General features: G+C 33.2%; 1 protein-coding gene and 1 long non-coding RNA gene across 2 annotated transcripts; both read right to left on the bottom strand.

Moving 5' to 3' along the window:
* Nucleotides 1–778: 778 nt before the first annotated feature.
* Nucleotides 779–11763, bottom strand: LOC149484385 (uncharacterized). Its single transcript, XM_089700484.1, has 9 exons — nucleotides 10029–11763; nucleotides 9029–9195; nucleotides 7923–8040; nucleotides 5511–5664; nucleotides 3939–4063; nucleotides 3022–3124; nucleotides 2626–2727; nucleotides 2174–2280; nucleotides 779–1981 (listed from the first exon to the last, which is right to left on the bottom strand). The coding sequence occupies exons 1-9, from the start codon at nucleotides 11567–11569 to the stop codon at nucleotides 1843–1845; spliced, it is 2556 nt and encodes an 851-aa protein (XP_089556610.1). The 5' UTR covers nucleotides 11570–11763; the 3' UTR covers nucleotides 779–1842.
* Nucleotides 6726–7453, bottom strand: LOC149484386 (uncharacterized). Its single transcript, XR_016316255.1, has 2 exons — nucleotides 7214–7453; nucleotides 6726–6910 (listed from the first exon to the last, which is right to left on the bottom strand). It is a non-coding gene; the product is annotated as an uncharacterized LOC149484386 (long non-coding RNA).
* Nucleotides 11764–13285: the final 1522 nt, after the last annotated feature.

Genomic DNA, 13285 nt, shown 5'->3' with positions numbered 1-13285 from the left:
CATATGACAAGCGCGACTGACGTACGCACTGATGGTCGGTGAAGCTCTGCAACCGGCCTAAGCTATTGCACGCCTCATAAGCGAAGCGTTGAGGTGGGTACTACTGTCACTTCGCGCAAAACATCTGATTTTTCAAACTTAAAATGTCTTTATGTATCATACATTGCACTTGTAAGATAATACATACACACACATATTAAGAAAAAACACTATTTTTAACGTTCATGATATTTTTGATGTCATTTTTGTTATTTAAACTAGTTAAACAGTTTAAAAAAGTTCTGTCTTGGACGTCCGTGTGTCTGTATGTGCGGATCCTTTTTCTTGTTAACACGATAGCGACCGAAATACTTTACTAATCGAGTCTTTTTTTTTCTCTTACGCTTGAGTATGCTCAGGAATAGAACCCTTTCATTTTTCAGGGTCTGATTCGATGTGGTTTAATTGTTATTAAATAAACAAAAATAATAATTAATAAATATTTATTAAAAAAAAATATGAGGCGTGCACTTTTGGATTTTCCAAATTATCTTTGTATTTCATCTACCTAAGAAAAACCTTCTTGATAAACCACTATTCGTGTAATAATAAATAAATTAATAAATAAATCCATTCGGCAGTTTTTAGTATATCGCGCTAATGGATACAAAGACGTGGCGGGAAACTTCATTTAGTATGCAAGCAAGGTTAATGATGGAAAATAGGAAGTACGTAAAGTAAAAGCCTTATTAATCGTAAAGGTCATGAATAAATAGCAATTAAAATAAAACAAAAAAAATATGCTTTCATGTTTATTGACATATGAAGCGCAAACGCCTACGCACAATGAATTAGTACAGCGGTCTCTCTCTAACCTAATATAATCTCTTCAAGGCAGTGCGGCTCCGAATCACTCAATTTTATAATAAATCGACATAGCTTTCTTTTTAATACTCTAACAAATTTGAGACAATGCAGTATTCAATCTCAATTCGAGTATTTTATAAAACTAATGAACATTTTTTTTGAAATCACAACATTCAGTGTCGACTTATAATAAAAATTATATGCTTATAATGAATACCACACAAAAATAACGTCAACCTCTCGATCACGGTAATTTTAACATTTAAATATTATGAATGCAAACGACATTGTACTATTTGGTGTAAATATAAATTGTCATAAAGAGAAGCATGATTACGTTTCAAGAGATTTTCAATGTGTCGGTGTTTTTTTTACATATAATATTATGGTGATTTTTATGATAATAATGAATAAATGGATTATTACAAAGTGAATATTTCTAGCAATAATGCTCCTCTTTATGCTACTTACATAAACATTTGAAAATATTTTAAATGAAGAATATTATAAGCATCAAAAATATGAATGTGATCTTTATGTTAACATTGTACAGTATATAACGTTATTCAATACACACTAACTGTTGTTATTAGAAAGAAAAAATTATAATTACAAAGATAATTAAGGAATTTAAACAAAATGATATAGATTAGCAATATTCGATTGGCTTATGATATACTAAAGAAAAAAGGCCAAAAATCAACCACTTTTGATATTAGCTCTTTTTCATAAAAATTATATGCGATTATATTATTGCAACTGCAGTTGAAATAAGAACTTTTCTCTATAGTTAAACACATTTAGGGCTAATTTGTATATTTCGCTCTGAGATATAGTATTATATAGAATACAATCTATTTTCTGCAATATATATTCTTTATCAAAGGCAACTGTTCACAGATAATTTATAGGGTATGTCAGGTCTCTTTTCAAATGTATTCTAAATTTAAATTTCGCGCGTTCAAGCCAAACATTTTTTTAATTTTTTAATGTTTTTTAAGCTTTAGGTTTTTTATTGCGTCGTTTCTTCGCTTCCGCGGTGTCGGTGGGAGGTTGTTTCGGGTTGGCAGTGTTGGGAAATACTCCGGACTTGTTGTACAGGTTGTTCAAAAATTCTTCGAGATTTGGATCGTGTCTGCAAATCATAAACATCGATATTAAAATATAGTCATATTGTTAACATATTTAATTATTTTTTTATTCAATATCATCGAACACCAAAATATTTAACGGAATATATGATCATAATTGGAAGATATAAAGTCATAAGATTAAGATTTTTTTAGTGTATGAAAGACTAAAGTAATAAAAATAAGTATCAACTTACCCAGTAGAGGGCCTCTGGTTGACATCAGCGGCCGCCGCTTTGTTCCCGAGCACGATCCGATACTGCACTATGTGACAGTCCGCTCGCAGTTGCTTCAAGTTTTTCTTCTGCAAAATTATAGTATTTTTTAATTTAATATATGGCAATAATCTTATAGCATATAAAAATTTCACGTTTTGTAAATCCGTCTTTAATTCATGGGAATAGGGTTGAATTTATTTTGTTATCTATTGATTAGCTAGCTGAAAAATATTTTTTGCTACGCACTGTGAATACATTTTAAAGTAATGGTAATAAGCTTGATTTTGCTTTGGCGTGTTTTTTTTGACTAGTATTTATTTATACAAACACATTTGAGGACAGTTTATAGTTCCATTTTGTATAGAATTGTTTAGTTACTTTTTAATGAACTCAAAAAGTTGAGTGAGTAAATACTAAAGCTTGTTGCACACCTGACAAGTGGCCCATTCTGTTATTTGATACACGGCGCCGTCCATACACGCGTAGTACATCACGAGTAAACCCCACATACTAGACTCGGCCCATATGTCACCCTGAAAACCAATTAAGTATATTTTTTATGATGATACCATAGTAGCAATTTAATAAAACGACAATGAACTTTTTTGACATTATTGATATTCTCGAAATATCAGTTCAGAAAACACTTTTAATATGATTTTTCATATCAAAAATGTAATTTAAAAGTTCATGAAAAATAAAATTTTGACTTTGAGTTACCTATTCAATAGATGAATGACCATTAAAAGTCACGAATTTTACTCGTATTTTAAGTTTGATTTAGGTTTAATTCATAATCATAAATTAAAAAACAAAGTGACAGTAACCTCTTTAGCGGAGTGTCGTATCTTGCACTGCGCGCAGTACCGCGCCGCGTAGCACGGCCGGTCCGTCGCCACGCGCTTGTGCCGACGCCCGCAGTTTGTGCATCTATAAATAGGTAATTATTAAGCTATTGCATAGCTTCTATCGCGGGCCTTGACCGCGAGGACGGAATCGAGAAATTCCGTAACGAAAAGACCTCACGCTCCCCACTCCGACGGACACGGAGATGTGGCTTGAAGGCATGTTATGCAATAGCTTTACCGCGGCAGTCCCCGAGTGCCACACGTCTTTTTTTTATTATTTTGTAAAAATGGTTCGAAAAATTAGTAAGGTATTTCTAGGCTTTATAATTGAAGCGTTTTTTGAATTTATTTATGAGCTGTTGGACAAAAAGAAATTGTACAAGCTAGGTACATGTGCAAGTGCAACTATAACAATAATAATATTATGTACGCAGCAAGTAATAATAATTTAATTGGTTAATAAAGCTAACCTTGAGTGTTCTTGTCAGTTGCGCTTGTACGCATTTCACGTTATTACGGGACATATAATTTCATTTCATATTAGTCCTTAATATTAAGTTTTTGCACCAAAAAATAGTCTTTTTTCGGACATTGGTAATGCATCCAAGCGTAAGAGATACAGACAGATATATTTTCATATTCATAATATTAGTGGCCGCCTCCTTGGTACAGTGGTTGACACGTGAGCGTAACACCGAGGTGTCCTGGGTGCGATTCCCGGTGGAGACGAAGAAAAAAAAAATGTCTCGGTCTCGCAGGACACAGAAGCCTGATCACCTACTTGTCCCTAAAGAAAATCGATCAATGAAACAGATGTATAATGCATCTGCCCCTTACCCCACTTGGGGACATGGGACTTCACACATAATATTAGTATTGATATATGTAATGGTCACCTGATAGTATTGGCGGCGAACTCCATCTTGTCGTGCAGCTGCGCGATGAGGTCACTGAACTCGCTCCACGCCGCCTCCACGTGCCGCGACTCTTGCGCTTTGCGCTCGTATTCCTCGCGACGCTCCTGTAAACAATAATAAATATTAAATAATATGTATATGCCCTTTAATAATGGATGGAAACATCATTGAGATAATATTACTACGTATGGAGGAGACACCACGAACAAAATCTGTGCGCCATTTTTTGCTCTAAAGCACGTCCAAGGAGAAGCGATACCAAATGTAAACAAACCACAGTCATGGTCATTCGGAATAGCAGGGGTGCGTAACCTTTTTAAAGCTGGATTTAAATATATTTTTATTAAATATCCGGCAAATTGTAATAATACAAAAAAGGATAGTCTATTTTATAAATTTTATCATAATTTGAATTATTGTATAATGTAGATGTAAATTAAATAACTCGAATAATAATAATTTTCTGTGTATGGCAACACACTTTGCCCCCTGTTACATAGGGATTTGAAACAAATCAGTCGAAATGTGAGTGTGTAATACCTCTGCCTGCCCCTTATGGAATACAAGCGTGATGATATTATGTTGTTTATGGAAATAAGAAAACAAGAAGTAAAATCTGTTTATTTATCTCTCGACGTACTTGGTTGTGGCTCCATCATTAACCACTCTTAATAAAAACAAACAATGAACAACAACTTAACTAAAACAAGAAATTAACTAAACTTAAAGAAGAAATAATTAAATAAACAACAAACAATAACAAAACTTTAACAAATAATTTGTATCACCACGAGCACGTTCCGAAACAGAATAAATCTTTTTAAAATGGCCGGTCGAATGTTGGCGAACCCGGCTTGACTTGTCATATGAACAACCGGGAGAACGAGACATTACGGCAACTGCACAAGATGGAAAGAGATAGATATTAGTTTGTCAACGCCACAGTTGTTTTTAAGGTGAATGACTTTTCGTATCGCTTCTCGTTGGCCTTCCTTTAGCTAAGTTTTAAAAATTATTATATAGTTAGGTACTTACCGATGAAAAGTTATGTTAGTCACTTTTCCGTATTATTTGTGCAATATCGAAGGCATATTTGATGCGTTTCACTTTAAAACAAATAAAAAATGAGCGTGCAGTTAAGCCATATGGCTTATGTTGAGCGGAACATAAGTGATGTAGGCGGTGTCGTCTCCATATGTATATCTCAATGGGAAACATACGAAAAAAATCGATGAAAAAAATGATATGTGATTTCTACTTCAGAAGGCAGTTTGATCATAAAACCATATTGATATTATATTTTGTAGGTACATATTGTATAGGTTTGATATTCATATCAATCATATTATTAAATCACATTACCATCATTGTGCATTATACTTTTGTGATGATTTTCCATAATAAATGTACTGTAATAAATTTGGTTAAAAATTTTTATATCAAGTATCTACGACTAGAACTAAAAGATACATCTTATTCAGATGTGTTCAGTGTGCCGAAAAGCAAATTTGACTAACAAAAACGATATCATAATATGATTATGACCCTTACCGGCTCTCCAATAAGGTCGAAAGCGTGTTGCAATATTTTAAAGGCCTCTTCGGCACCAGGCTGCTGGTTTTTATCCGGATGCACGAGAAAAGCTTGCCGGCGGTAGTAGCGTTTGATTTCTTCGTCTGTACACGTTTCGCTCACACCTAAAATGCTGAAAAAAATGATCGAGATATGCTATATCGTATAGGAGCTACCAACGTTGACAAGAGAGAATTTTAGTATAGTTGGTTCTTTGATATACTGTTTCTCTTCCTATTTCGGTTAGAGTCCGGGCTGTCTGGCTGGCCGCAGTGGTTGCGTTTATTAGTTCGCATCTTATCTGCACAGGAAAATATCCGTAATTTAAAGTCATTTATTAACGCGTAATTTTTAATCTTTTGCCTTTAGATAGACCCATCAGACACAATTTTTTTATTGCAAGACGTTTTTTTCGTTGTTAAATAGGTGCCAGACGCAATTTTTTATTTCAAAATCATTAAAATGTCATCGAAATAAGTGAAATTCCATCAAACAAACCGAAATAGCAAGAGAAACAGTATATCGAAAACCCAACTATACTAAAATGACTTTTTTTAAAACGTTAATAGCTCCCGTACCAAGGAGTGTGTGTTTATGACCACAGAACAATAAAAACAAATAGAAGTGCGATAATGTCATAATTAGTATGAAAACCAGTGTCGCCAAACCCACACATTTAAACCGATAGTTATACAGTACACTACAAGTAAACTATGCCTTTGATTGGACAGCTTAATTTGAGTAAAAACTGACTTAGGTTATAAATTCAGCATTTCAATATGTACCCTAACGCACCATGTTACGGTTTATTTTAGTATAACATCTCTAGGTATATTAGCTGTTTTGTTTCTCATTGCACAGAAATTCCAAATTCGAAAAACATTCAGCTACTCCACAACAGAGGGCGTTAGTTTTCGATAGATATAACTTTGAACCTCAACACATAGAGATAAGGTTGAAATTTGTGTCACTCAACATTAATGACATTAACTTGATATTTATCTGATGCTATGCCCTGAGGGATGTCAGCCTTGTTATCGATATCGAGATATCGATAATTCACAAATAAATATTTTTTGTGTATTTTTTTTTCTTTCTATTATACGAGTATAGTATAATGTGTCACATTTTGGAGTATGTTTATTACTACTAAGTACGTCTTTTTATATTATTATTATTAAATAAAAAACGGAATAGAATAGTATTAATCTATATTTACAAAATACAAACAGAAAATATGCATTATTTTAAATCTTGGAACTGCCGTAGGTTTGCTGTATCGATGGCCTTTGTTAGACTGCTTAGTGCTGTTCGGCATTCAGTTAACTCGTCACGTTGCATTTATCCATTTCTCTTTTAAATTAGCCTCTTTGGGAAATCTGTAAATAAATTGGACTAATGAAAGCTAAGGAAAAATAAAATAAAATTTAATATTTCTAATGTTTGTCTTTTCTAAAGTATCGATACTGTCGATATGCGCCACAAGCATCACTAAAGCGACATTCGTTTGTTTATTGCAATAATATTCCAGAAATTCTTGTTTGCTGTTCAATCTATAATAGTACTAATTTCTTACGGATTAAGGTTCATTTTGACTAGATATTTGTATACAATTTTGACAAATTACAAGCGAAGATATAACATAAAATATTATATGTAAAATAAATAAAAATAAGACTTACCGATGGTATGAAATGCCTCCATTGCTGATATTATTTCGTCTGCTATCATTTTTGCACTCTTATACCGAACAACACGTCCTAATTAATGAATAAATACGGAAAAAAGGTTTGACAGCTGACAACCGACTCGAATATTTTTCTGCGCATAACTGAGAGCAAGTTAGGTGATCTTACCTTACAAGTGACACGTGGGCCACGCCCACATCACACTTCTATCTACTTTACTGTTCTGTGGTTTATGACCTACCATGAAACCATAGAGTATAGACTTTTAGCCATTGAAAAACAAATTTTGAAACAAAACTTGTTTTCAGTGTTATTTATTAAGAGGGAATATGCATTTTCTTGTTTTCTCTTAGTAAACAAGATAGGGGGGAAAATTATTCATAAAACTCAATGAAAACACACAATTTAAACACCTGTCATTTTGTGTGACGTTACATCATAATAAGTGTGACGTTACATCATAATAACAAAAGAAAACAAGAACACAGACAAGTTTTACGTTTTGCCTGTGCAATTAGACACGGATAATAATTTTGCCGTGGTTTGGTCATGGTTAAGGAAATATAGTTTCCAGGTTAAATTAATACAATATAACTATTCAATGCATGTTTTAAATAATTTGTTGGTCTTAAAAAGTTACGAAATTCATTCAAGAGAAGTTTTACTAAGATGTTATTTATTCATTTATGCATAAATAACAAACCTATATGGGTCTTTTCCTTGGCAAGCCAGTAATCTTTTCATAGCTTCTTCCCCTGTGGCTGGTAAGGGTATGTTGGAGTTAAGCTTGCTCGATTCATTGTCACTGTCCCAGTCTTTATCTGAAAATTAAACAGGTATTTTTCCTCTTTTATTTAAAGTTGAACTACTAGGTATATGAAACTAAGATTTCATGTTTCATAATGGAAAATTTTATTTTGAAGTGGTACATATCATAAATATTTATAACCATATAGGTATCATTTTCAAGCAATTGGAATTGGTAATTTATTTATAAAAATATGTAAAATATAATACATATTTAAATTTATGTTTTTTTTCTTTGTATGTGAAAATGTATACAATGATAATGTGTAAAATCAAATATATGAAAGATTTAACATAAATATTTATCATCATATAAAATCAGTGTTGAATATAACACAATCGAATAATTTCACACCATAGTCTGATAGAAGGAATTTTTATAAAACTATAGGATTATTATGAAAATACAGTGTTGTAGATGAGATAAAGGGGATTTTATTATTTTTAATCTATACTAATATTATAAAGCTGAAGAGTTTGTTTGTTTGTTTGAACGCGCTAATCTCGGGAACTACTGGTCCGATTTAAAAAAATTATTTTGGTGTTAGATAGCTCATTTATCGAGGAAGGCTATAGGCTATATTTCATCACGCTACGACCAACAGGAGTGGAGCCACGGGGGTGAAACCGCGCGGAGCAGCTAGTACATTATAAGCTCTTACAAATGTGTGTCAAATTGTATGAACATTATCAATGCTTATAATAAAAATTGTTCCCAGATTATAATGTAATATTTTAATATTAGTATTTATTATTTAAGATACAATAATGATATAGTACATATTTCCATTATGAAGCACCTTGAAAAACATGTTTTCTATAGATTCTGTTTTAAATTAAATATGTACTAGCGGTCCGTCCCGGCTTCACCCGTGGTACATGATTACATTTTCTCTTCCATAAGAGCCATCCTCGTACTACAAGGAATATTATAAAAAAATATCAACAAATTCGGTTCAGCCATTAATTGGTAAATAAAATTTGAAATTTAATTTTTCCCACCTTTTCGAAACCATTTCAGTCGTCTCCAAAATGCGAATCTTGTGTGTCCGAATTTCCTGTCAATGTACATCAAATATTTGTTGTCGCGAAGTTTTGAGAGCCATTCCTTGCTACTGCGCCATACTGTTTGGCAACTCACGTATGACTGCGTAAATACCGATGTGCATCTGTAAAAAGCAAAACAAAACATAACATAAGCAAAAATATTATTTTGCTAGAATGTAAAAATTTAATGTGTATTAACGGTAACTATATTGTTAGGATTGTAAAGAGCTTGAAATTGCAGCTGAAATAAAAATTTAGACCCAAAAATTTGTATCTTTGTCTTTGATCAATATCTATATGTGAGTTACATTGCCATCAATCAACAAACAAAAAAAAGTTGTGTGTGCCAAGCACATATGTCAGAAGTGAAACTTCTTTGGCAACATTCAAAGATACCAAAATCTTCACCGTACTCTATGATATGATGAAATTTTACTCTCAACGCACCTAAAGAAGTTTCACTTCAAAAAGTGATAATAAGTACCTATATTCAGAAAGCCAATTACCATCTATTCTAAAAAAAATTAATTATAGTCTATATAGTTTTCCTTTTCTTGTATTTTGAAGAAGCTGTATCATAATAAATATGAATAAAAAGCGGATAAATGTGTACAGTGCATTGGTACATTGAAAAAATGAGATAAGATAGAAGTAAACATGGTTAACAGTAATTGGCTTTATATTGGTTTTTTCATTAACTAATTATTCTAGTGATTGTAATTGAAAAGATAACTATTAGCTCTTGTTGATTGTTAGTAATTGTCAATTTAAGAAAATGATGAAGATGTTTTTACTAGCCACTAACTTTTTTTTCTGAGTTTGAGGTAAAAAAATTTGGTAGTAAATGGCGAAAAATTATGTTTGGTTGATGAACTAAATAAAAATAGAATTTAGAAGGTAGTGCAATGCGTGCATGTATGTTATTACTTAATACATTTTAAAACCACCAACTCACAAGTCAAAAGAAAGATGAAGGCTCATGTGGCAGACATCAGACAGCAAGTACAGGAACCACACAAGTGCTTTCCAGGTTGCGCCGCCCCAGTGCTCCAAATAGTTTTGAGCGAGTCCTATATAACCAGGCTTATTCCTACGCACTTTTGTTTGCGTGGTTTTCTTTTTATCCTGCACGGGCTTTGTTTTATGGTAGCTACGAATTTCCTTCTTCTTTTTAGCCTTAATGTCATTCTGACCATCTTGAAGCACAAATTGCGTATTCTCATAGTCATCTTTGTCCTCTTCTTCCACATTTTTGTCGTTCATCTTTGTCTTCTCAACTTTTTTCTCCTTCTTTTGTTTCTCTGGCTGGTTTTTGATGAACACAAATTGACTCTCGTTTTCTTGGTTCGGCGTGAGCTCCTCTTCGTTAGTGACGTCGTCCATCGATGACCATTTACGAGACATATTGTTGCGTCTATTTTTGGATTTTTTATTAGTTGGTTTTTGGCACTTCTCATTATCATCAGTATTAATATCACCCGAGTCGCTACCAGAGGATATAGTGTTGCTGTGTTTCTTGTCATTCCTATTTTTGTTTTCATTATTCTGTATTTTCATATTGTTCAAGGGTTTATCATTTTTAGAATGTTGTTTGTTGCTTGGTTTTGTTTCTATATTACTCTGTGGTTTAATCTTATTCATTGTTTCTGCTTGCGTTGTTTTAGTATTCTTGGATAGAACATCTGAGTAGCTTGGACGCATAGGTTTCACCTCTGCTACTATGCGTTTCTTTGTGCTTGTATCAGCTAAGGGACTGTTCTCATTTCTCTTGGGAGAATGTTCTGGTTTAATTGGTGTATTGATGTCATTGATATGGGTGTGAGGCAAAATGTTTAAGGAGGGTGCATCAGGGTGATTCAAAGGATAATTTTGTCCAAATGGTGAATAAGTGCCACTTGAGTTAGGCTCCCAATTGCCTAACACCTCCTTCAAGAAGTTAGAAGTAGGTTGATTTGAGGCTTGAGTCATTCCTTCTTGATTGTAAACAGCATTTTGTATTGTGGCTGTTGATGGTTGCAAATTATTTTGACCCATAGTGAAGTCTTGGTTCAGGGTGAACATGTGAGGGGGCTGAGCAGTCTGCAATGGTACGTCGCAAGGACCCTGGTTACTACTAAACAATTCATACTGACCAGACATAGGGAAAATCAACTGTTGATTGTTTTCATCATAAAACACTCTTACTAGTTGACCATTGCCTAAATTAAGCATTGCGTTGCCGTAATTTTGCCGCTGCATTCGATTCACATTCGGCATCGAATTAAATGGAATATTTTCCTCCTTATTGGGAGCGCAGTCTGCCGCTTGCATATTGTATTGGTTCTTGTAAACATCAGGGGTGAAACTTGGGTTTGTATATAAACTCTCGTTTATAATGTTTGCGTTAGGTGCAATTGGACCTTTTATATCATTTAAGCCACATTTTTCACCGGTTTCACATTGATAGCTCCATGCAGTGTCGCTAAATCTGGGATCATCCTTCGGCGACCTTGCCATTATTATAATATTGTTACTGAATACAATCTGTATTGAAAACTGTAGCACAATATATTTTAAAATAACTCAGGGATTTAACATCGTGTCAGTTACTGTATTTCGACATAAAATAAGTTTGGAACGCGTGAATGTGTTATTTTATTACTTGACGCTTTATTTCACATTGTTCATTAGACATTGACATTTCATTCGAGTTTTGACATAACAGCAAGACTACGTGTTGCTAGTATAGTATAATACATGATATCACGGCATGAATGATATTATTATACCTACTCTGTGGTTGCTATAACAGTGCTTTAGAAACTTTATAAAAATGTTCTTCGGTGAATAAAAATATGTAAACATTAACGATTAAAAATTAAACTAAGAGGACCTTAAAATTAAGACACCTTAGAGCCAGCGCGCACGAGCAACTTTGTCTCCGCAACTATTTTGTCTCTCCCATCAATTTGTATGGGGAGTTGCGTCGCTACGTGCGCGCACTTTCATACTAGCCCATGGGTGGGAGAGACAAAATAGTTGCGGAGACAAAAAAGTTGCGGAGACAAAGTTGCTCGTGCGCGCACTGTCTAATCATTTTAGAAACATAGGCTAAAAATATATTATTATTTTTTACTGTGGTAAGAAGCAATTTTTATTCATCCAAAATTCATAAATTATAACAGTTGTCCAGAATATATAATACGCTAAATTCTTAAGAATTGATTCTTAGTGTTTCAATTAATATATTTCTTAGAAACCTACGTATAACCTACATAATATTCTTAGGTATATACCTACTCTTGGTTGTACCTACCTGTATACTTCGTCCTGGAGTAAGGCGACGATTTTGGTATCTTTGAATCCAAAGCTTGGAATTGCTAGAGATGTTTCACTTCTGACACGTGAGCTCAGTACACACGCTCTTTTTTATTTTTAAAGCTACATTATTAAGTACTTAGTAATTTCTACTTCAATTGAAGGTTACTCGTTACTCGTATCCCTGCAGGGGGATGGGGGAACATAATTGGGAGATGATGATGATGATCTACTTTTATGTTTATCCAACATAATATTATTATTAAGTAACTAGATAGGTACTTACTTTTATCGTACACACGCACTATTGTAGTTAGGTACTTAATTATGTGTAGGTACAGCGATGTTTCTGTAACTACAGCTGAAACATAAAATTGATGACCTGTTGACGTAAACTGCAAGCAGCTAGTTAGTCGGTACCAAGGTCGGTACTAATTAGTTAATAAAAATAAAATTTAGCAAAGATTAAAATAGGTAGGTAATTAGTTTTGACTGAAAATTATACTTTTTATATTGTGTTAAATGAATCAGAATGTAATATTTAAGTACCTACTAATTAACATTTTTTTTTACAAAAAAAAAAAAATGTCTGGTGCAATCCAAGTGCAATCACAATTTATAGTGTAGGCATGTTATGCAACTTGCAAGCAACATTTATATTATAATATGATGAGATACAAGCTACGGCCTACGATTTTATAAAAGTTAGGTATACTCGGTATACTATAAACGTCATGGAATGTAAACATTAACAGCGTATGCATTTCACGGAAAGTGGAAACTGGAAACATACACTTTATAGTTTTTATACTACAGGTACAGAGTAAGATACTTTATACAAGCAAACATTAAAAAAGCGAATCAACAATATCTTTTACATAATCAATCAAGTTTGCATTGTCCTCACACTTGTAC

The sequence above is a fragment of the Colias philodice genome, chromosome 11 (assembly GCF_061535455.1).
Source record: "Colias philodice isolate Cphi_HAF_F1 chromosome 11, ilColPhil1 Martin Lab GWU primary, whole genome shotgun sequence".
Classification (NCBI taxonomy): domain Eukaryota; kingdom Metazoa; phylum Arthropoda; class Insecta; order Lepidoptera; family Pieridae; genus Colias; species Colias philodice.
This window is presented reverse-complemented; position numbering and strand designations above follow the sequence as displayed.